The 24,513-nt window shown below is 36.7% G+C and overlaps 1 protein-coding gene across 1 annotated transcript; it reads left to right on the top strand.

Moving 5' to 3' along the window:
* Nucleotides 1-1,444: 1,444 nt before the first annotated feature.
* XG (Xg glycoprotein (Xg blood group)) lies at nt 1,445-22,928 on the top strand. Its single transcript, XM_085321473.1, has 9 exons — nt 1,445-1,819; nt 12,873-12,914; nt 13,340-13,399; nt 17,053-17,088; nt 19,346-19,411; nt 20,461-20,517; nt 21,202-21,240; nt 21,512-21,631; nt 22,422-22,928. Exons 1-9 carry the CDS (start codon nt 1,759-1,761, stop codon nt 22,436-22,438), a joined length of 498 nt encoding a protein of 165 aa, XP_085177599.1. The 5' UTR covers nt 1,445-1,758; the 3' UTR covers nt 22,439-22,928.
* Nucleotides 22,929-24,513: the final 1,585 nt, after the last annotated feature.

Genomic DNA, 24,513 nt, shown 5'->3' with positions numbered 1-24,513 from the left:
CTTTTGTCAAACTAGGCAGAAGAAATAGACAGAGGGTATTATCGTCTTCAAACTTAATATAATAATCTTCAATCCCAAATAAATCATCCCTAAGAACTACTATCAGTAACCTGCTGAGATAAGGCATTTAGGTAAGACTTCACTCATGAGAACAACTATTTTGAAATAAAGCTAGTGAATGTCTGTGAAGTCTGTAGCTGACAAAGTCATCTCTCAAGCCTAAATGTCCTTAACTTTTCTGAGGTGTAGCAACTGACTTTGACAAGCAGAATAATAACATAAATTCAACTTTATGGTTTCTATTACAGCTTAAAAATGGTGAAGCCATGTGATACATAAAGCCAGTACAGCATAAACCTATTCCTGTTTTATTGATTGAAATTTATGGGGAAAAAATATGCTGATCAGCTTCAACACCAAGCTTCTTGGAAGATCCAGAACTGTCATTTTTTATCAGTCCAGCTTAGCTTGGATCATCTGTTTTCTTGTAATTAACAAAGAAGTATGAATTTCATGCAAACTCTGTATCACCTGTTGTAGGCAATTCAACAGGAATGCACCTGGGGCCCACCTTTGCTCCAGATCAGATTGGATCACCCAGCAACATTGGCTGCGTATGGGTCTGCTATTAATGGTAACAACGTCCTGAGTGTATTTGCTGCCCTAGACAAAATAGTGATGGCAAAATTGTCTGCAGCTTAACCCAAATGAGAGGGAAGTAGTGGACCAGGGTTCTTGTTGGAGCAGGGCACCGGTGTGACAGTGACAATCCAGTTCAACACACAAATGTTGACATATATGTTTCCTAGAAAGAGATGTTGACAAAACTGTATTTAAATCAGATCAGTGATGTTGATGTATGCATCTATGATGTCACTTTCCAAAGCTTTTTATTCTTCTGCTCAGACTGTGCTATGGCATGATCTGAGATCTTTTTTTCATTTAGGAAGTGTGTGGATATCTGTATTTAAAAATTTGTTTGGATTAATGGAAAAAAATATATGGACAAAATTTACTTTATGAATAAGGGCATCTACCAGGGAGCTTAGCATTCTTCAGTTTAGGAGTCTGACATCACATTTTGAGTTTATCATCCTAGATTTTTTGTTATCCCTCTGTAGATAATCTCTGAGTCTCTGCAAAGCAGATTCTTGTCCTTCACTTGCCTAATTCCACTGCTTTAGTTACTGATCAGGACTTTGTCAGGATTTCCTCTATCACCAGTTCAAAAAGTGAGTAGGGAGACAGCTCTTTGCAGACAGAAGATATATGAGAGATTTTTCAAGTACACTTCAGAGGAGGCCTGAAGTTATTTTAGCTCCTACAGCACCACACCCTACTTAGTAGGTGAGCATGCAAAACAGGTTGGCTTTCCCTCAGGGAAGGAGGTGAATTAAGAAAGCACTGGCTCCCTTCTTCTTATTGGGTGCTGGTGCTGGTTCCTCTACCCTCCACATTAGCTGCCTGGTTGATAAATAGGTTTCTTAGAGGGCAGGTGGTGTCTACATTGTTAGTCGTGGCTTGGCTGTAGAGTGGTTGTCTACTTTTGTTATTTCTCCTATAAGAAATAGGAGTAGGTTTTTAAGGACTTCTCTCAGTTCTGATTCTCAGTGCTTGACTGTGATGGTGAGTGAACTCTTCAGAAAGAGGCACTGATTAAAAGGTCTCCCTTGAACCCTGGCACTGCGCTTGCAGCATCTGTTGTTGTCATCGCTTGGAAAAAACAACTGGTGCAGTCAGAGCACTGCATAGAAGACCATGGGGAGATTAAGAAATATCCTCCTTTTGTGCTTTGGTTTTCTTCTGGTCCATGTAAGGGGTAAGTGAGATTTACATTGTTTTAAGATTTATTTCTAGGCTCTGATTATTAAAAAAAAAAAAAAAAAAAAAGCCCAAACACCTCAAATGTATGTTTCTTTAGAAATATTTACTGTTTTTTGTTGTTGCTACAGTGGCATAGGAGTACCACTGTAGTTTTTATTTCTCAAAAGATACATGTCTTTTGGATAATCACTCATAATGTCCAAAAGGGAAACTGAAGAATTAATTTGATAGAGGAACAGAATTAAGTTACAGCTGGCATATTAAGTAGAAATTGTTTACTTTCATTTCTCATTTTCTCTTTTCTCTTGCTCCCCTAAAATCATTTACAAGCTTGGACTTGAGTATAAACATTTTTTACGGATGGTTTAAAATGAGAGCTTCCAGGGGAATTTCTGATTTCCCAAAAGATCCTTAGTGAAATACTTACTTCATGCTTTAAGAGCTTTTCTTGATCATTCGTATTTTGAGATGTGTTAGTTATGTTGTAAAAACAATTGCTCAAGCAGTTAAAAGACACTCATGTTTTAATACTGGAGCTAGTTTATTAACCTGAATGGCTATATTCCTGAATATGTAAAACCCATATATAGGCATACACTTTTTTTTTTTTTTTTTTTTTTTTTTTTTTTTTTTTTTTTTTTTTTATTTAGGAATAATGCAGAATTGAATGCATTTTGTACATACTTTTTGAAGAAAGAAGAGCAGTTGGGGAACCTCTGATCTAAATTTCAGAGTAATTTTTTTTTTAGCAAACCATTCTGTAAAACTTTTATTGATATCAAAGCAGATAGGACAGTCCTCATCTGAATGTGCTGTATTGTAGACTTGTAACTTTTTGCTTTTTGTATATGGTGATTATTGCAAATAATTTTAGAATTGTGAATTACTCTAGGAAGAAATTAGTCATTAACAACTAGTTCTAAAATAGCTGCTGTGGCTTTTCCTCTTCTGTCCTCYCTTTACTTTAAATGGAATCCTCAGGAGATCTTGCAGTGATGAGTAGTGAAAAAAAACTTGCCCTTAATTCTTWCCATAATTTCATATTTAAAAATGAAGAATTATTTGGAGGTCTTTTAGCAAGAAACATGGTGTAGAAACAACAGAGCACTAGAACGGTGACAGTAGATACCGCATTGTTTTGAACAGCAATGATTCACATTATTGGCATGCAGACTTTCTTGTTTTGGAGAAGTCTCTTATGCTGAATATTTCTATCCAAATTATACAAGCATGTGCAAGCCAATTTCCATATGCTCTATCACTTTAATTACAAGGCTAGTCAACTTAACCATTCTTACTCTACACATGTGCGAACTTAGAGCCAGTCCAAGCCTCGTTTGGGGGAACAAGTCATTTCTGAATGCTACTGCGGTATTTCAGCACAGTCTTAAGACTGCAGAAACTATTTCATCTGTTTCAGAAAAGCAAAATGAATCATTTTTAGTCTAAGGCAACAACCACTGAATTTTAGCATCAAAGTGTTTACCATGTTATTTTACCATGTTACTGTGTTACCATGTAGGAGACATTCATAAGAACCACCTCTCACTCCTATACAAGAGATGATATGGGAAAGGCTTAGGGCTGCTGGTGAAAGACTGGTYTAAGTCCTTACGGTGGGAAGGTCTATGACATAGTTCACCTTTTTATATGTAGCCTTAATTCTAATCTAAGTTGTTACCATCTGTGATAACTCTTAGAAATGTCTGTATCACTGCAGCTAGGCCAGATCATATCAGTTCCCTTACAATCTTGAGTTTCCTTTTTATCAGGGTTTCTTCACTTAATTGTCTAGACTAACTTAATGGGCCCTTCTCAACAGAAGGGTGACATGACCAGGTAGCACATGGCACAAGAAAAGTGAGGCCTGARTTCAGAAGTAAGCATGTAGTTCAGAAACTTACACACTTACTGCAGTCTTCTATACTTTTATTTATGATCTTGTAGGTTTTATTATTTCCAGGCTTAGGCAAGTTACATGAATTATCTTATAATCTGAGCTGCAGCAACTGATTGCCTGAGTGACTCTTAGCCCAAATCAAATGGAAGGCAAAACAACTTCATGAAAGGTCTTCAACTGAAGTCCATCCTAATGCCAAAGGTCAATTTACTGCAGCTCACCTGATCTGTAGTAATTCGGCTTTAGCTATGTCTATACTCCCTACTCTGAGTGTGCTGTGACGAGCAGGTGTGCGAGGCCCTACTCCCCCAGTAATCAAGATCATATAGCTGTCTGAAACGTGTTGAAGGTCACATTTAGGCCACACCACTGTTTTCACTGTGTGTGTGTGTGTGTGTGTGTGTGTGTAGTGGGGAAGTAGTGCAAACTGAGGTCTCCTGTATAGAGCTGGCAAGCAGCTGTGGCTCTGACCCAGACCTGACTGCCCAGAATTGCTCCCTAAATTCCCAACATAGACACAAACTATGTATCCATGTTCTTGAAGGCCAGCTGATAGATCAGATACTTAGTCAGTAACAAAGACAGTGCAACTATTGATGATATTRCATTAAATTTACTCCATCCCATAGTACATGTTATTCAGCTAAAGCATTTGTTGTTAGCCAGGAAACCACAGACCACTGTCATCTAAGGCTTCCAAAGATTTTAACTCAAAGTAATTGTTTTTTCGGATAATTATCTGGGAACTTTATGGGGAGAAAATTACAGTCTGTTTGTATTGAGTAAGTATGTGATTTAGTTTTATGAAAGATGTAGTTTTCACTGGGGTTAAAAGATAGAAAGGGAGAGAGAAAAAAAARCAATCCTATTTTTATTCCATTAAGCTGCAATCCTCCCTGTCACTCTGTGCGAGGTCCCTGTGTATGTGCTGAAGCACTCGTGGTATCAGCTAGGCTATACCTTACAATGAGTCCTCTTGTTGCTGGGGCCCAAAACTATTTCACTCCCAACACTTGCTATCATCTGTAGGCATGTGGCTACTGTCATCCAAAGGTGTGATTGCAGTTTGATAGACATGCCTGAACTTGTTGAAACACTAACAGCAGAGCTGTTGCAACATCAGAGCTCGGGAGGAGCTAGTGTGTTTACTCAGTTTCTCTGCCTCACTTTTCAGACTTCACTTACTGTTTTGTAAGTCTTGACAGCAGTAGCCAAACTACCCATTTTCCGTTTGCATCTTTCCCTGATTCACATCAGAGATTGTTAATCCCTTTCCATCTCACTGAGAGTAATAGATAAATAAATGTCATAGCTATTTTAAGATTAAAAATTAATAAAAAGAGGCCTCCTGTGGCAATTTGCCCTGTGGTTTGTAAGAGAGCGATTCAGATTGTTTTGATCACCTTGTTTTACTATGACAGTAAAACTGTTCCTACTTCTATGCAGGGGGTCTGAACTCTCTGACTATTAAGGGATAATATCTGATTGTATTTATAGTGAGCCAGTCTTGGATTCCCATGTAATATCTTTTTCTCAGGAAGCCAAATAAGATGCCCCAATTGAAGAAAGATATTGAATGGGTTATGGAAGTGTAACACCCCAACTTCACGGTATAAGCTTTGTCTGTCATCACTGCTTTCTTGAAGTCTTGAGCAATTTACTCAAGAAGTCAAATCACAGTAACATTTTCAGAAGGTAACCATGTTCCAGAATAAATGAAAACAAAGTCCAGAGTAGGCAGTAATATTAGCAGACCATATAAGGGATAATTCCTCCTTACGTGCTATGTCTTATGACATCTATGGTGGAGGAACTAGGAATAGATCATTCTGCAAGCCAGGAATCTTAATTTCTATTCCTTCTGAAGACGATGCTGTCAGATCCTCTTCCAATTCTCTTGCTTTTGAAGTAAGTATGGAGATGAACTAGTCATCCATCACCATTTGCCCAGGTTGTTCACTGAAGCTTCTCTGTGCATTCCAGTGGGATGTGCAGAGGCTTCTGATTTTTCTGCTCTTTAAAGGAACGCTAATCACTTTTCTTACTTATTCCAGATGACAGGCTGCTCATAAACCTCAACAGAGACTGTTGCTCAGCAGACCTGCTTGCTGGCATCCAGCAACTCTTTCTAGCATTATTTTCATAGAAAGAATATTTTAAATGGTATGAAATAGAGAAGAGGATGCAGGCCTTGCCTCTTGCCATCTTGCATCTTGAACAAAGAAAGCATACAAAACACCCTGATTAGCCACTCAGACTTAGCAGTCTGGAACTAGTATTGGAACCAATACAAGTTGTTAYGCAGATGGAGCGTTGGGACTTCAGGAGGCACAAGATGAGTTATACAATGGAACTTGAGATACAAATTTAACTTGATGTTAATTACAGAGCAACATTACTGAGGCTTATACCACSCATCCTGCCTTCTGAAGAACTAAAGATAATGCTTGTATTTTACCATTGTATTTGGGGTAAACATTAAAAGACTCCCTGTGAGCAACAAAAATAAAGTCTGGCATCTCCCTGACTTCACTGCCTTATCTTCAGCYCCCTCTCATGTCTCTAAAGTACTAGCTCAGGAAAGTGTGGAATAGTAAGTAAGCTAGTATTTGTGCAGTAACTGRCCATTCAGTGAGCCAAACACAATGGGTTTTTTTTTGTGCCACACTATCATCTTTCAGTAGGAACACTAGCATAGGTTTCTTTTTTTTGGGTCTATCTATTTGTACAGCTTTCATGTAACGTGACTGTGATTAATACCTGATACCATAATACTCAAATGGCTGAAATGGGCTGGCAGCTTTCAGACTAATATGTGGGCAGATACTTGTGATGCCTGATGCTTCCATACTGCTCCATTTCCTTGTGACACAAAAGTGAAAATCTTAGCTTCAGTCTTCCACTTAACTGTCTGTTAAGTGGAACAGACGCACACACATATGGTACTACTTAATTAAAGAACACAATTCCTTTGCACTGTCTGTAATTTTACAGGATGGACCAGCTTTTTCAGCACTCACTTTGAAGCAAAATGTGGAAAATTATATACGTTTTATATTAGGCATGCAAGGCATATCACACCATGAAGAACATTAGCTACCTTTGAACAGCTGTTATTTGTCCACAATAAAGCAAACACCATAAAAATAGAAGATATTTTCTTTAATATTTAATGACAACATGCTGCACAGACATAAAGCAATAGTGCCGCTCTTCTTTCATTAACACATCTTATTTGCAGATAATTTTTTTTAAAGTGTTTTAGTATGGGTACGTGAGAGATACTTTTTCATTTTTCCTGAATTAAAAACATAAACAGAAGTAGCTTGACAAAAGGACAAATCCAATAGTCAAGTCTATGCATTGTGGTCTATGGACTGGAACTTAGATTTAATTATAGATTTGAAAGCACACTCATTTTCCGTCACTACATCAAGGGGTTGTAATGCTGGTCATTGTTTACGGAACAGAAGGGGCACAATGGGAAAAAAGAGCTGAAGTAACCTCAACAGGAAGTGTGGATCATGACAGCATKACATCAAAGAAATAGTGCCCACTCATTGAGATTTTGTCCAAAATGTCCACTTTGGTGGTCACTCATAACTTTTCTTGTAAGAGTAATTTCCTTTAAACAAATGCAATCACTTCCTGAATAAAGTTGAGCCAGTAAACAAATATGTTCTGAATCATATACGTGGGAGAGTATATACTATACCCTCAATCTAGGGAAATATGTATCATGACTGTATAATATACAGAAGTGAACTATACAAAGAATAACTTATCTTACTGCTTCAGCTAAATAGAAAACAAGAGAAATTCCATGAGTGATTTGAGTAACATATTGTTCCTTTTTAGAAATTTGTTATTCTCATTTGTGAGTCACTAATTTCTTCTTCTGTCTCTGCCAGTTTTATAATCTCTTAAGCTCATTGTATTCACAGGAGTAAAACAATTCTTATCTAATTATGCCCCCCATCTCTAAGTTATTTGATTTCCAACTTATTTATAGCACAGGCACTTTCATCTTAGTCATTCAACTACTATGAATACACTCAAAGCCCATTAATTTAATCATGTCAATGGCAAAAGAACAGAACTTATCTAATATACACATACACATTTATATATCTTATATATATATTGTTGTCCAGACAAGTGTATCTACATGTATACTTGTGTGCACATGCATACATATAAACACACATTTTCTTATGTATCTTAGCTTCATTTTTTAATATTATACTATGCATATTAAATGCCTGAGTTGCTCATTTAATATGCCCTATAACCTGACTCTCATTTGGTAATGTTTATGTTGTCTCATTTAAATTGGGTCATTCTAATGGCCACAAGCTTTGTCCATATGGATCCAGTGCAGGGATGGGCCTACTTCGTGAGATTAAAAAATTGCAAATAAATTCCTTTGTAGTCTTTTGTCAGGAAAATTCTATCTACAGTCATAATGATAGATATAGTAAGTGACAAAAAAATCTGCTTGTCATAAATAGACTGAACATATCCAAGGTACATGTAGAAGTTAGCTCTCGGACAAATATCCTTATATTTTTGTAAGAGCAACAGTGACTGTCATCTGCCTATGAAAAAAAAAATCCTTCTTTTAAAATGTAATCAGTTAAATGGAAATTCAATGCAAGCCCTAGGAACCATTGTTGAAATTTATAAACTATCGAAAAAGGAGTTAGAACAGTCCTAAACTTAGTGTTTCACTGAGTGGTAGTGTGGAAATTAGAGTGAGATTCATCAGCTCTTGGTTTAATGTAAGTATTTTAGTCTATTGGGCAAAATGTTTACTTTAAAAAGACTGCTGGTATTGTCTAAGCCTCTTGAGCTATAGCACTCACATCTCCATGATACAGAGCCAATTAATAAACAGATTGATTAATTGTAGTAGTTAACACAAGAAGGCTCTTGTGTTACCAGTTTGCTGATGGCTAATGGAGGCAGTTCCTGAGTATCAGCAGTCAGGCTTCTGTGAAACTTTTTCTAACAGGCAACATCCATATGCAGAGTCYAGTCTTGTTCCTTACAAGTCCTCATAAAAGCAGTGGGACCTGACCCTTATGTTGTATAGTTAAAGGGTGGTGGATCCTCTTAATATTTAGGTGACAAATTCAACCATATGCAAAAGCCGTTGCTATATGTACTTGATTAACTGGATATTTAGGTCATGATTTCAAACAACCAGTAAGAATAAAAGTTTGTGACCATTACACTTGAGGGTTGCACTTGAGGGTGCAACTTTGCAGGCGACTGCCTTGGCGGGGTAAAGGTGGCCTGAGCTTCGTGCTGCCTTAGCAGGATGCGTCTTATATTCAAGGGAACTTTTTAACAGCTGGCTGGCTGTTTCTGTGACAAAGAGCAATCCTGGCAATCTCTACAGCAAATGAACTAACCACTAGTCTAGTACATTACACCGAAAAAGTTAATAGAAAGTATGGGTATTAGTGAAAGTAGAACTTGATCCCAAATTTCCTACCTGAAAGAATTATGCCCATAAAAATAAATGTAACTGAAATTTACTGTGTTTTGGTACTCAGCTTCATAAAAGCCTGTCACATTTTATATTTGCACTCCATATGTCCATTGTCCCCTGTCTGGCTGTTACAGAGTAGTCTAGTGTGAGTGATTGATGCCTGGTCTACACTTCAAACTTTCCCTGGCACAGTTACATGAGCTGGTGGAGATGAGGGAATCACATCCCAAATAAGCCTAGCAGTGCCAGCAAAAGTCTTGCTGTTAATATAGTTCATTGTGTTTGAGCAACTAGTATAAACATCATTAAAACAACTCATTTCTAGATATAAATTGTATATCCATCTGGAAGGCTTGCTTTCTTAGCTTAGCATTTTCTCATTTGCAGATAAGGTCTGTTCTGTGGCAGGCAGGAGCTTATAGGTGTTTTCGCAGACTCTCTGTTCAGAATAATCTTGGACCACCCAACACAAAAAAAAACCCACTATTACAAACATWTTATTTCTACCTAAAAACATGGATACTCTCAGAAGAAATGCCAAAAGTGATGCCAAGGAATAGTATACTAGCCCAAAGCATCAATAACAGCAATAACTCTGAGGTAACACCTCTGTATAGCTAAATCTCTTCATAAATTTGTCTACATTAAATAAATAAATCTAAAGGAATAAAGCTGTTTTCTCCCTGTTTAAATTTCTTTCATTCTCATTTCCATCTGCTTTCTGCTACAGAAGCTAATCAAGAAAAAGACCATACTAARGGTTTGTTATTTGGAAAATGAATTTCTATCAGTCTGTTTGTTCTGTAAAGAAGCTTTTCTAATTTATTTTGGTTGCCATTTATCTTTAGAGTACCCTGGAGTGACTGCGGTTCCTATTGAGCTAAATACTCTCTCAGTCTCTAATATGTTATTGTTTTTAGACTTTCCATTTTGTGGATGAAATCTAGGCTGTTCAGCTATAGAAACATCTGTCATCCTCCCAAATTAGATTCTTGAAATGTCTAGGTGCCATCTCAGAAATAGTAATGAGCATTTAAAATTCTGCTCCACAAAATCTTGCTCCTTGAGGTCATTTAATAGTATTAACTGAGGAAGTCAGGATGAAAATCCAAGCAATCTCTTTGGTTTATTGGAATATCATTTACCGTGGTACACAGATGTCCACATACTATCTGCCCATCTGTCAAGTTTTATATTTTCATAGTCATAGAAATTTTAATGTACATTCCTTTCTCACTCCCAGTCAGTGATTCTGTTGGTTGCTGTTTTATTATTATTATTACTTAATTTATCATCAGAAAAAAATAGAAACAAAAAGCGAACAATCTGAATTACTTATGCAGAGGCGTTTTCAGCCTTCTTTTTGATCTGAAAATTTCTATAATCTCTTTCTATTTTTCCCTTGCTGTCTAAAAACAACATATCTTGTCTTTTCGCACCCTTTAGATACTAGAGTATACCACAGAAGATGAAAATCTAGGTATATCCGGGAGAAGGACAGATGCTAGTTACTGTTTCAGTCTGCTGTTTTGCTTTAGCTTTGCTTCATTTGGAAGTACCTGTGTAACCTTGTTTGAATTCCATAATCTCTTTTGATGAGATTGCTCTTTTTTTTTTTTTTTTTTCTTTCCCTCAACTTCAAAGAAATTTTGTATATGGAGATTTTCCAGAGTCATCATTCACAAGACAATTTTTTGGAGTTCTCTTTGTAACATTAGGACCTATGTAGCTGCTTTTTGTATCATCAGTTGCTACATGTTAGAACCTGTAACACAGGAGCTCCTTGGACTAAAAGCTCTTTGGTGTTACAAAATTATTTTTGATGTCTCACTSTGACAAATGGTTTGAGCTCTGTTGAAATCATCCTTCAGCAGGGCTTAAGACAGCCTTCTTCAGGGCTCGGGACACTGATAAATGTTTATACAATCAAATGACAGGGGAACTTAACACTCACTGTTGCTAACAGTAAAGAAATGCTCCAGAAAAACACATTTTGATCATATAAAGCCTTAAGAATAGGATGTGTTAGGGATGGCAACAGAGTCATTTTACCTTTATATCATCCTGGCAAGCCTGAGGATAGCAACTTGGGTAAGCTGATGGTCCAGATCATTGGGCAAGTCCATGGTGGTGGGGCAGGTCCAAAGTCCAGCAGGGACTGGGGGTCAGGATCAGGCCTGGTGAGGACAACCAAGCTCAGACACAGCCCTAGCCATTGGGGACTGTTGCTGCAGGGCTGGAGTCAGGCTGAGGCTAGGCTAGGTAGGCACCTGTGGGTCAGGCTGAAGGTCAAGGGACTGGTGGCCAAAAAGGGGCAGCTCCATGGTGGGGCTGGAGCCAGCACCACTATGGTGTCATGAGGCAGGTACTGATGGCCCTGGGCTGGGCTGAGATGGAGCTAGGGCTAGGGGAGGCCAAGGGTGGGAAGCGACCATAAGGGCTGCCAGGCCCACAGGAACTGGACATGGAATATCTCCTACAGAAGCCATTTGTCAAATATATTTTTATTTATTTAACGAATTCATACAAAAACAAGAACCAGTCTAGGTCTTAGATTATTACTTGTTTAAGGGTGCAGTCCAAAGTTTGTTGAGCTTAGCCAGGTTGGTTGAGTGACAAGCTCATGGGAAGGATTTAGTGGGAAGAGATGATGTTCCAAGATCAAGCTCCAGTGGTAAAAGATAGAATCCTGCTCTGATAATGTTAACCTGAAAACCTTATATTGTTATATACTTGTTATATTATATGCATATGTAATATTTTATATTCTTTCCAAACATGGGTTTCTCATAATACTTTATAAGGATAGCTTTGTTTTAGAAGCCATTATTTAGCATTCTAGCCATGTAGTATCTTTTCTGTCACATGMTAGCTATAATTAAGTTCACAAGCTTACATGAAAATTTTCATGGGAATCAAAATGTTTMTAATTTATACTGCGGTGCTGCTTCTCATCTGATTATCACATAGTGTTGTACCAGCATTAATTAATCTTTCCAGGAGTTTTTTAACACAGACAAGAGCTGTTGCTCAAGAATAATGATTAATGTTGAGAATCATATTAAGATTGGCAGTGTCTGTAGAGAATAGAGYATTGAACTGGGCTTCACAACACCTACTGCCTTTGTTTTGGAGGATCTTTGATAGTCTTTTTCTATTCCTCAGTTTCCTTATTTGTACAATGGCACTTTTCTTTCTCTGAAGTGTTCAAGACTTACTAAGAAAAATACCTTATCAAAGAGTGATATTAAGATATTAAAGATATTAAAAGTTCTCACCATTCTGGATTGTAAGTACTATGCTGAATGTTAATTTCAGGATCTTCTGGTTATGGTTCTTGGGCTCTGTAATAGGCAAAACATATTCTTTAAAGGCATGTTTACACAGTGACTGAATATGGGTAACGTTAGAGAGTAGATTCTCTTTGTGTTTTTGGAGCAAATTACCTCTTTGAACTGAATGAACCCCATCTTGTATGCTCATTTAGGACTGTGTGGAGCAGGGATAACAGCTGACAGCTTGCCCCAGCCTGCTCTGCCACATGATGGATATCATTTTTGCCTGTAACCAGTTTCCTGGCTTTGTCAGGAGCCCTCAGACCTTGAACCAATGGAAACTTGCCCACTGACATTTTCTGTTTCCTTCTTCTAGGTCAACATGATTTTGATTTAGCTGATGCTCTTGATCATCCAGGTAAGTAAATCTGTTATCTTTATTTTACTATGGCATTCAGACCTAATAATAAATCTTAAGCCCTTTCTCTTTTTCTTGAGAACTAGAACATGAAGGGGTTAGTACTTTAGTTAATGTATACAGAACTTGGAAATGCTATGTGTTTCATTTATAACATTTCTGGTATAAACACAAGTTAAAAGAACCAAAAAAAACCAAACCAAACCAAAACAAACAAAAAAACAAAANAAAAAAACCCCCCAAAACCCCAAAAAACAACCTCAACAAAAAAAAAAAAAACATGCCTAGAAAAACATATCACTTCACTTATAGTTTCTGACATGGTACATGAAAACTTATTCAATGCAGCTCTCAGATACCTTTTTTTCTTAAACTGAAAAACTTTAAGCTTTTATTGGCTTTTAGTATGTCATTGTTTCTCACAGAGGACGTAATTACCAGGAAACCTACAGTGATCAGAAGACCAACAAGAAGACCGGTGCTGAGTAAGTAATAAAGACAGTGCATCATAACTAAATTCAGACATGTAGAAACTGTCTCCCATGAGATTCATGATCATGGTACAGTAGCTGTAGTAGGTATAGTAGCTGAGATCATTTGTGCAAATCCCAACTGTCCTATAAAGTATGTATTTTTTTTGACAGTTACCAATTACCTGTCTTTACTACCTCTTCCTAATAAGCTTTATGCCACATGATRGCATTTTATTTCCTGAAAATTCTCTTAATACTATTCCAGTCTGTGTTAAAATCCTTAGAAAGTACAAAAATGTGTAACTGTAGCTTCTGCTTTCCCCCCAGTATATCTCTTTTCTCTTAGCGTAGAGATACCTGATGCTTGATAACATGCTTGAAAAGGAATCAGAAGAAATTTGGGTATTCTTCATTCTCCCAATGCATTTGTTGAATATTATCTACTATTGATTGCTACGATTATTTGAGTCAGAAAGGAACAAAGATGTGAACAGTAGGGAGAACTGAAAATGCTCAGGGTGACAAATGATGATTTTCAGTGAACATATTTGTTACTCTTGAAAAGCCCCAACTCCCAAATCAACTACAAAACCACACATATTTGTTATGGATCATTTTGTAATAACATAGACATTTTTAACCTAAATTACATTGAAAGAAATTAAGGAGTATCAAATAAAATGCCAGATAATATTAGCCTATAACTTTCAGTCTTTTTGCTCATAGACGTTGCATCAAGTCTTCTGGTACATGAAACCAGTTACATTTTACATGAGTCTCTGGCTCAGTTTAAACTAACAGGGAGGTGTTTTGTGAATTAAATCCTGTAATAGTTGCATTCTTCCTTCTCCACTTGGTTTTGCTAACAAAATGTATTTGGCCTAGATTAGAAACATCTGTCGTAACTGCTAATAAGCTACTGTTCCCCTCCTAGCTAGATACCTGGGCTACCTTTAAAGTCAAGGGAGAGAAATCAACATATATAGCAGTGGTTCATATCCCTAGAGTTGGTTTCATTCTCATCCTAATATAGACATTTAAAGTAGATTAGTTGATTCATGCACAGAGAGATTCTGTCCTTGGTCATATTTAAAGGTAACCTAGGGAAGCCAATTCAGATGTCAATGTCTACAGAGAAGCTGTCTAAAGTCAGGTGAGAGGATTTCTACTTTTAGGGACTTATTTGAAAAGCAATTAGATCTAATAAAAACAATGTAAAAAAATCAGTTACTGAATTTGGAAATCTGAGATGATATAAAAATACGTCTTAACATCTACCTGATGCTTCATCTTAACTTTAGGGTTTCCTTTACGTTTCATTCAGCCCATATCGTTGAGAAATGAGGCTAGCTGATATGATTTTGGTAGAGCTGGAGCCATTTTTGTACAGGCCATGTCCTCTATGCATCATTTCCTCTATCTGGGTTGAAGCTTTGCTGGAGGTGCCTCCGAATTAGTGTAACAAAATGCAATTGAAAATTTAATGGAAGTGGAAGGTGATGTTTATTTATAAAATCTCCAAACAAACTGATTTTGCCAACTCATATTCACCCTCTCATAGATTTCATTCAGTCATACACTCAAACCCACATACTCATGAACACCGAGATGTGCTCAAGCACTCTGGTCAGCATCCCTTGTACGTAATAAGGGGCAAAGTATGCCAGCTATCAAGTCTTAAGTCTTGTGTGATTTTTCTTGATTGGAAATGACAAGCTAGTTTATGGACAGATCTTTTATATCCCTTAGGAGACGTCAGCTATTATGGGATAGTCCTTTACCTCGGAATCTTGCTTACTTCAGCCTCTGTGAACTCTAAGCCTGGTTGCTGCACACTGTTTTCCCTTGTTTGGAGAACACAGGCTATGTCTATAGTCTGTTTTCTTGGTGGGCTAGCAAGAAAAGTAGTGGTGTAGCTCATATGCTGCAACCCTGGGGCCATCCTCCTGGCTTTAGAGTTTTCTGCTTGTCTTCTCCTGACAAGCSCTCTGTGCTGTGCTCTTTTTGGAGCATAGGCCTTCTGTTTCGGACATAAACAACACATTCCTCAGTTTTACTGTGAGGAATGGTTTCCTGGGAATAGTATYCTTCCTTATTCATTCTTTTAACCTTTAGCTATGGCTGTTTCTTCTGGTGTTTACAAACAGACATTTCCCTTCATACTTCATTCATACCAATCTTAACATTTTTGTAACAAATCTCTACACCAGTCCTCCAGAGTGGAACTCTGTATCTTACCTGAATTCTTAATCTTGACAATAAATTAAAATCCATTAGCAATTTTTAGTTTCTTACAGTTTTAGTAAAGTATTTTTGAAGTGTAACTCTCTGTTAGTCATATTCAGACAAGATTAGTACCTAGCTTGACAAGACTGAAGTGACTCTTGTAGTATGAATTTGATTATTTTACTGCCAGTTTGCTAATGACATCAAAGTATTCTGGCTAGTTTTATTAAATATATAATGAGACTAGTTACTTAACCAACAAAATCAGCTTCCTGCTCCTTCTGGAGAGAAAGGGCACATGAAGACAAACTTGTGTATGGTGATGCATTTGGATTGACTGATTGATGCATTTGGATTGACTGATTGCAGTCGTATTTTGCTGAGCTTCTAGAATTCTGATAAAATAATACTAAAAGAATATTTTGAATGAAGCGTCTATCTCATTTGCTGTGGCACAATTACCTTTTCAAAATGTATGCAGATTTTGCTGTTCCTTTTCTCTGATTCATTCTACTGCTCCATATTTATAATGCAAGGAAAGTGATCCATGGAGATAAGGTATCTATGTAATGTATTTTTCCATATAATCCTATGACCTTTCAGAGCACACCCTCATTCCATACACATTCTAAAATATTACCCACACACTCATGTCCATACCTGCAYACTGGAGATGGAGTTCCTCTTGTTTATGTATTTGCAGCTCATTGACAAATGGTTTGTTGAAAGGAAAATTCCATTTCAGATACAGCAGGACACATGTACAGTGCAGGGGAATGGTAATAACCTGTTGATTCATTGCATAACATGCATGTGCAGGCTTTTAGAAGTATTTTGTAAAATCTCTACAGTTTAACCAAAGAAAAACAGATTTTCACCCAACTTTAAATATGCACATATGGTCCCTTGAAAGCTGAAATTTTTCTGCCTCCATGACCTTTACATAAGTAAGTTAATTCAATTCTCTCTCCTTAATTAGGTTTATCGCTTCACAGTACAGTGTTTACTTTTGAAACAGGTGTTCAAGTTTAGCAGTTCAGCAACATATCTGAGACAAGCATACATGTACTAGTTTTAACAAAAAAAGATTTTCATATTTTAACATAACTAAGGTATATCTTGTACTTTAAGGAGGTATCGATCTTGACAGCGCTATCAGATTTAGTCTGAGTTTGTTTACTTAAAGCAGGAATGCATCCCTTGTATTTTGTGTGGAAAGTATGACATAACTTATCAATTATTTGTGGATAAATATTAAATTCTATGACAGTTTTCAAGAAAAGTATGATATTTCATTTGAATTTGCAGGCCCAATCTGAAAAATAGTTGCTTGTCAATTTTCTTTTTTTTAAAATCTTTCTATTAAAAAACAGCATTTCACTTCCCTCGAGAATTGTCCAGAACTTACTTCTCTGCATCTTCTTCCTTTTTCTTTTTAGATAATGATCTGCACTTAGGAGATGCTCTTGGTGGGAGTGAGTATTCTTTTCTTTTCTTAGATACAATTTTTTTTTTTTTATTTTTATTTTTTTTTTTTGGTAGGGAGGTTTTTTGGTACAGTCTTTTTCTGAAGTTGGCCTAATTTGCGTAAAGAAATTTCAAGATTGCAGGAGGATTTAGCTGTAGTAGTGGGAGTCATTACTGCTCATATCCATGTAGCCCCTTTGCCAGGGGGTTATTATACAGAGCAGGGAGAGTAGTATGGACTGTGTCTGGTTGCTGGCCCTGGGAGTTTGCAGGCTGGCGTTCCCATATACACTGAAGCCAGCTATGGTTTACATGTCTGTGACAGCTCACCCGTGGCCATGGCTGGGAGTAGATGCACCGCCTGTTCAGCTTTGCCTCAGGGGTGGTAGCTGCAGGCAGAAGGATGAAGAGAACTCATTATACTCTGGAAAGGTTCTTGCATACTGGAAGAAATTAAAGTACATGTAGCTTTGGATCAAAGCATAAAAATCCACTTGAATCAAGGCTACCCAGAAGAAATATTACTTTACAACCCATTTACAGAACTGCTGAATTATAACATCAGTTACAGCAGGTAAAGTTTAGTCATGTTTCAATCTTAGAGTCATACCTTTTATATAATCCTTTCTTCCTTCCAGGACTTTCAGCATTTCCAGGGTGCCCTCTGGCATTTGATACTTGTGTTTGAATGAAATGTTAGTCTATACTTCTACAAATATCATTTTGTTTATATTTCCCATGTTTATAATATCACTTCTTCCTGCTCATACTAGTTCCATTTCTGAACATTTTTACTATGTACTGTTATTAGAGAATAGTTTTAGTATGTTGATTATACTATTAATGAATAACTTAAGTATCTTCACTAAATACCATCTTCTGCTTCAGAGAATGGCTAATGATGTTTCCCTTGGTTTCTATTTCTTCAGCCTATATTCAGTTCATGCTTTTAATTGGCATTCATACCAGTCCCATGGTGTAATGGCATTCATACCAATACCATGGTAAAATAGGATTAATGATATGTTCTTAGAACATTATTTTTCAGTAGATATGACATAGAATATACCCTGTTCAGTTTAGAGACGATTTAGTAACTGCATCATCATAGTAGAATTGAATAATGGGATTTGTAATTTTCTGCTTTTGAGTCATGAGTCTTAGAAAATTGCTTATAGTTCTGTTATAGAACAAATTTTAGATAGCAATAATTTGGAAAAGTCTGATTCAGCAAAGCTTTAAGAGTGTGTCTAAAATCCATTGACTGCAGTAGGCTCAAATTTAAGAATATATTTGAATATTTTGCTGAAACAGAACCTGAAAGTTAGTTATGAACAAAAGTATTATATTTCGAACCTAGACAAGGGGAAAACATGATACAAGTGTACCTGGCATATATTATAGACAAAAGAAAGATTTAAGGAAAATGAAGGAAAGCGGTAATTATTTCTGTGACCTAACTTCGAGTTAGTTGGAAAGAAAGCCAAATTCACTGCTTGGTTATGTGAACACTTGAATATGCTTGAATATGCCAAATGACCCGGCTGGAGAAAGGATGGGACTTTATATATGGAGCAATGGCCCTAGGCATTAGCTTTGCCAGTGTTTGACCTGAATCTACTTGCTATTCCAGCACTGTGTGGGCAGTTGGTAAATTATGAGTGTTCTGATCTCCCTCACTATTCACTGCATCTTTTCCTAATACCGTGGCAGAAATAAAGACTGAATACTAGCACAAAATTCTAAGGAACAAAGCTGAAACCTAAGTTCATTTTGCACTGTTCAAGAGTAGAAAATTCATCATGTATTAAATTCAGCAAGTGTTAGCTGAAACTAGTCTCCAGTTTTTAACAATATCTGTCAGTGGCCTCTTGTCTTCTGCCCAGTCTACAACACAAACTGGCTCTGTTGGCTCTGCATTACTGCCCCACCATCACCTACGGTRTCATATTGTTCTTTCCAGATGTCAGCATTAATTAGTATTAGCACTTGCGAGAAATACATGAAACGTTTTCCTTGGACATTCTTCTGGATTCTTTTTTCATTTTAATTTTGAATTTTTTTCCTTTCTGTTTTCTAACTGGCTTTAGTACACAGTAATTTCTTGTCATCATGCTAGTGACTTTTCAAATAGAGGCAAAGTTCTTTTCTTACTTTACTGGGGAAAAAATAGCAACAAGTATAAAAATCTCAGGTTATCATAATCTTTATTTACAGCTCTAAGTCTTCTGGTTTTCAGCATTCTAATATATTTATTACCAATAGGTGATGTCCCGAGAAAACCTTTGTATCCACCTCTTCCACCACGACCAGGAAGCCACAGCAATTCTGGTAAGAATGTTTTCTCTGAAGAAAATCTTAACACGATATGCTGTTCAGATCAGGTATTTTGAATAGTTTATTCTCTTATTTCTTTATTGATCATTTTAAATATCCCTTCCCTCTCCCCTTCTGTAATCACTGTTTCAGACCCAGTATTTGGAAGGATTTTCTGAGCTTTAGTGTTGGTACCAAAAGGATTTTTTCTGCCCAACATGTAGAATATTGAATCCTAAGCAGCAGTAGATTAATCTTCATTTTGTTTATCCTTTCATTATGGCTGTGAACCAAGGGTTTGCCAAAGGTTTGCCTTTCACTGAACCATGCTAAGGTCCAAATTTGATGTCTAGCTCCACTGTGTGGAGGAGCCTATGTGCAAGTCCATATTGAGATGTGAATCCAAGATAGTTCTGGAGCATAAACCAGGTGGGACTAGAGAGGTGGAGAGCTTAAGTCTATTTTTTTTTTTTTTTTTTGAGTGTGGTCCCAAACACATACTTGTATACAGTAGAAATGACACATCTATCCTAGCTGCCACCATGCATGTCATCTATCTACTATGATTGTAGTGGCCAGCTATGGACAGACCGGTACATTCAGAGTCTTTCCTAGAAGAGACCCACCGACTCCCTTCTGTGGGAGCAGTTGGGACTTGAGATATCCACACTATAAATGGATTTGTGCTACTAAGAGCTGAAGCCCACTCATTCCACAGATGGCTATAGAGAYGTACACAGTTGGGTCAGTTAACAAGCAGGGCTTTTCCACATTTCCTCCACTCTGGGCTCCTAAAAACAGCACAAATTTAATTTATTGACAGAAGTATACATCTTCATGTGCCAAATGGTCAGCTTCGTGAGCTGGTGATTTTAGTACTCTAGCTTCCAAGTGCGTTTGAATGGGTCACCAWTCGGTGCAAGATACCTAACTCATCTGCCAGGTAGATTTCCAAAGGTCCCTCACATCTCCCTAGAACATTACAAAGAGACTGAGCAAGGGAGCTGAAGGTGTACCATTGTTCGGACAATTTTGTAACAGAAATTCTAATCTTTATCTTGCAGGAGGTTTTAATGACTTAGATCTCCTTGATGGGAAGCCTTTACCACCACAACTACCAGGTATTATTTGTCCATTCCCCTCAAAGCTTCTCTCTGATTATTGTAATTCACAGCTGTCTGGTTTTGCTTTACCAGAATGTTTATCACTGAAGGAACAGGACAAGACTCTGGTATTTTTATTTAAATCAGTCATCTTTTTCCAGAAACCATAGCTTTGAGCCTAAAACCCTAARTCACTTTAAACCTATCCCTAAGCATTTTGCAGGGCTAAGCCAGAATCTTCCAGAATTAATCCTTCTGAATTAAGCCAGAATCTTGCAGAATGAATTCAGCTAGGACAGTCCCAAAGCAAGGAGCTCCTGCTCAGAACTGAAAGTAGATGCACTAGAACTAAGACATTGACTTAAATTACTGACAAATCATCTGCTTGTCTAGCAGTAGACAATAACAAGAATACAGTATTGGCCTCCCATTTCATTTGAAATGAGCCTGATGCAGACAGCTAAGTATTATCCTTGTTTTAGAAGATAGTATTATTATACTTAATGAAGTCGAGGACAGATGGAAGGTTATCCCTCCCACCAAAGTGTCTGTAAATCAGGATTAGAATCACAACTCCTTCCTAGAGCTCTGTTCTAGCTACCTAGTTTGACATTTTGTTTGAAATTGTTCTGCTGAGCAAAGACTTTGTTCTCAAAACATGATGAAAAACATTTCTTGATGAAACTCTACACTCTGTTCCAGGAGAAGATGAGCATCATTTTAATCATGGAGGAAATACTGGTATAGTGAATAATTTATTTTATAACTTGTTTCAGATTATCTTAAATAGTAAGAAAATGTTAGTATTATAAAAGTAGTATATAAAATGATGCTGTAATACACTATTTTCACATCAGCTATAATATAATTTCTAGTCTTCTATTTAACGCTGTATATGAAATTCCAATGTTACATCAAAAAATTCTCAAAGTTTTGCAAAAACACACCTTGGTAGGAAGTATGCTTAAGTCATATTCAATGCCTCTAGTAAAAACTATCTCTTTTTCTACAGATTCAGGATTAATAGCTGGAGTTACATCTCCTATAATTTCTGCTTTTGTAATATTAGTTGTTGGATCAATAGCAGCCTATTCAGCTTACAAGAACAAGAGACTGTGTTTTAAACCACAAGGTAAGAACAAATTAGGTTCCACTTTTTGAGCTGAATTAGCTCTGAAGTAAATGGGGATTTTACAAAAAAATTTAAGGGAGAACAGAGAGAGGTCAGCGACCTCTTATTCCAAACTATCTGACTGCTCTGTAAGAGAKGTTTGTAATTCATATTCTTCATCAGGGACACCATAGGAAAGCATTAAGCAACATGAGGTCTCAACCACCACACAGATGGGCAAAGCAGGGTGGTGACAGCAACAGGTCCTATGACAGCTCAGTGATCACAAGATGAAGGCAAAACAACAAGTGAGATCCAAGGGCAAACCAYGAAACCCAAACGCCAACTCAGCACAGGGCTGGGGGAGGTGCCYCTCCAGGCACAGCTTACAGGGACTGATGGCCCAAGCTGGGCCAGAGCTGAAGCGAAGCCCCAGGCAGAGGGTAGAGGCCGTAAGTGAGGCCCGTCACTGGAAAAAAAAAAAAAGAAAAAAAAAGAAAAAAGGCGATTTGTGCACTCACAACCCTGACATTCACCTCTTTCCTCCGTTTCTACATCAGGGGTATAACAGAAACACCATGTCAAATTCTGATGAAGGGCTGCAGTCAGTGATGTTGTAGCACTCTGTACAGTGGGAGTGAGATGGAGAAAATGGGAAAATGCTGTCTGTACCTCTCTGGAGGCACAAGGGTCTTACTTGATGCTTGAAAGGACTAGAGTAAAAAAACCCACAGAAAACACTTTATACATTGAAGAACTGGCAAAGAATATCTGTAGCATAAATACTGAATTTTAAGTCTTTACTTTTTAGGWGGTGCTACAGTGTAAACTGCTGAAAGAAGTTACTCACTGATGACTGACTCCTTTGGATGGTGATGTTATCTTACAGATTGCTCTTCTAAATTGATGGTTTCCTTGGTCCAGAAAAGGACCATTCAGCACCACAAACCTGAAAAAAACTTTATTCTACTTTGTTTTTATCATCCTAATAAAGAAAAGTCTACCAAYCTTCCTCTGAACATTTTGTTGAGACATTGCAATTCTCTTCCCTTCTACCTGATGTTACTCTTCCACCTTGAAGTATATGTCATTAAAGATGTGCTTAAATGTCTGTGGATAGTATTGCACTATCTGATGTCTATTAATAAAGGTAGAATAGGTATTCTGATTCAGAAGTTAGTTTAGATAATAAAACCCCCCAGAAATCAAGTATAATGTGTACTTGAAATTTAATGATTTGGGTTTCTGAGCATTTGAGTCGCTGAGTATTTTTTCTCATTTTCATAGTTAGCCAAAATAGCTGATCCCTCTGAGAKAATAAGGCAGTTGCCATTTCTAGTCATACCTTTTGGGTTTCTTTAGTATATGTCTGTATTGTCTATAATGTCTTTGGAAAAGTTGAAGCTATGTAAAAAAAAATTAAAATTATAATGCCTTTATTTTGTATCTAACGCCTGAATTCTTGCAAAATAGAGCTATARATGAAAAAAGTATTAATTCTTAATTTCCAATATTGCATGAGAAGAAATAYGTATATTGATGGACCATTGTTTAAAAAAAATCCCCAAACATGAAATGGTGTTTAGGTCTTCTCAAGAACTAGGAACTGAAGTAATTTTTTCTCTTCTYGAAAACCTAGAGCCTGTTCTAGAAGCCTCTGTAGTCATAATCTGACAGTTCTTTTTTAATGAGGAATCATATTATTGGTAATTTCTGTAAAGGAAAAATAGGYACAAAGTTTTTGGAATTATTTAGAACTAGTCTGTGACACCTTATTTTGTAAAATTTATGTCATATCTACTTTTAAATTTCATATATATATTTTAGAAGAGGCATGGTTGATACTGAAAGCTTTTCTAGCGAGGCATTTTCATCTTTTTGCCTTGTTCCTGACTGGCCAAGCTGTGCTAACAAATGTTCTCATGTAGATATTCTGTTACCAACAAAAACTAACATTTTCCCAGTTTCACTGCCTCTATTTAGTTAATTGAATCAAACTACTAGTAAAAGAATTAAATGTTGCTGAAAGCTAGAAAAATTAGCAGAGTTTACTGGCATAATTCTACAATATAGCTATTTTAGTTAATCTTTGTAAGTATAGGTGAAGTCTCTGTATTTTGATCTTCATTTTACATGCAAAGCATGTTTTGTCTTACTAGTGAAGTTGACTGTAGATAGAGGTAAACATGTTTTGTGTTTATTAAATTRTTATAGAAATATGTCATCTGGGAAAGTACTATTTTTATAAAATAATCTTCTAAGTAATTATATTTGAAACAGCTGCTGAGGAGAGAGATTATCATAATCTTTATTTTGATCCTGAAAATAAGAAAATATAATGTACACTATTTTAAATATGGAACCACCCTGACAACACACAAAGGAAGGAGCACCTTTGTAGCTAACACTTTCAAATTACACACAATAAAACGTTTTAATTTCTTTTTCAAAGATGCATGATAYTTCTTTAAAATATTCAATCAACTTTCCATGTCAACAGTTACAACAAATTGGTACATGTTTTGCCAAGTGGGCGAATAGCTTGGTTACTGAAATATTAAGAGCTGATAATCCTATTTTTTTTTTTCAAAAGGGTCTTGTAGCTGCCAGTTCAGTCATTTGTTTACCAATTAAAAATATTTATTTTGCTTCTTTCTCTTGAAACTTTTCAATAAACACTTACTGCATTTTATCTAAGATAAGCTGAGTTTTGTTTGGTACTTTCCGGGAAATATGCTGGCTGATGCCCTTTATCTACATTTATCTATATCCTGCTAGAGAAAAGAAAAAAAATGTTTCAAACAGAAGTCTTTAGGGAAAAAAGAAAACATCTTAAGATTTTTTTTTCCAGAAGCCATTTATCATTAAGAACACATTTTTGCTTTTTATTACAACTATTACTG

Source organism: Rhea americana, unplaced genomic scaffold (genome assembly GCF_003343005.1).
Source record: "Rhea americana isolate MKP2758 unplaced genomic scaffold, rheAme1 scaffold_7, whole genome shotgun sequence".
NCBI lineage: Eukaryota > Metazoa > Chordata > Aves > Rheiformes > Rheidae > Rhea > Rhea americana.
This window is presented reverse-complemented; position numbering and strand designations above follow the sequence as displayed.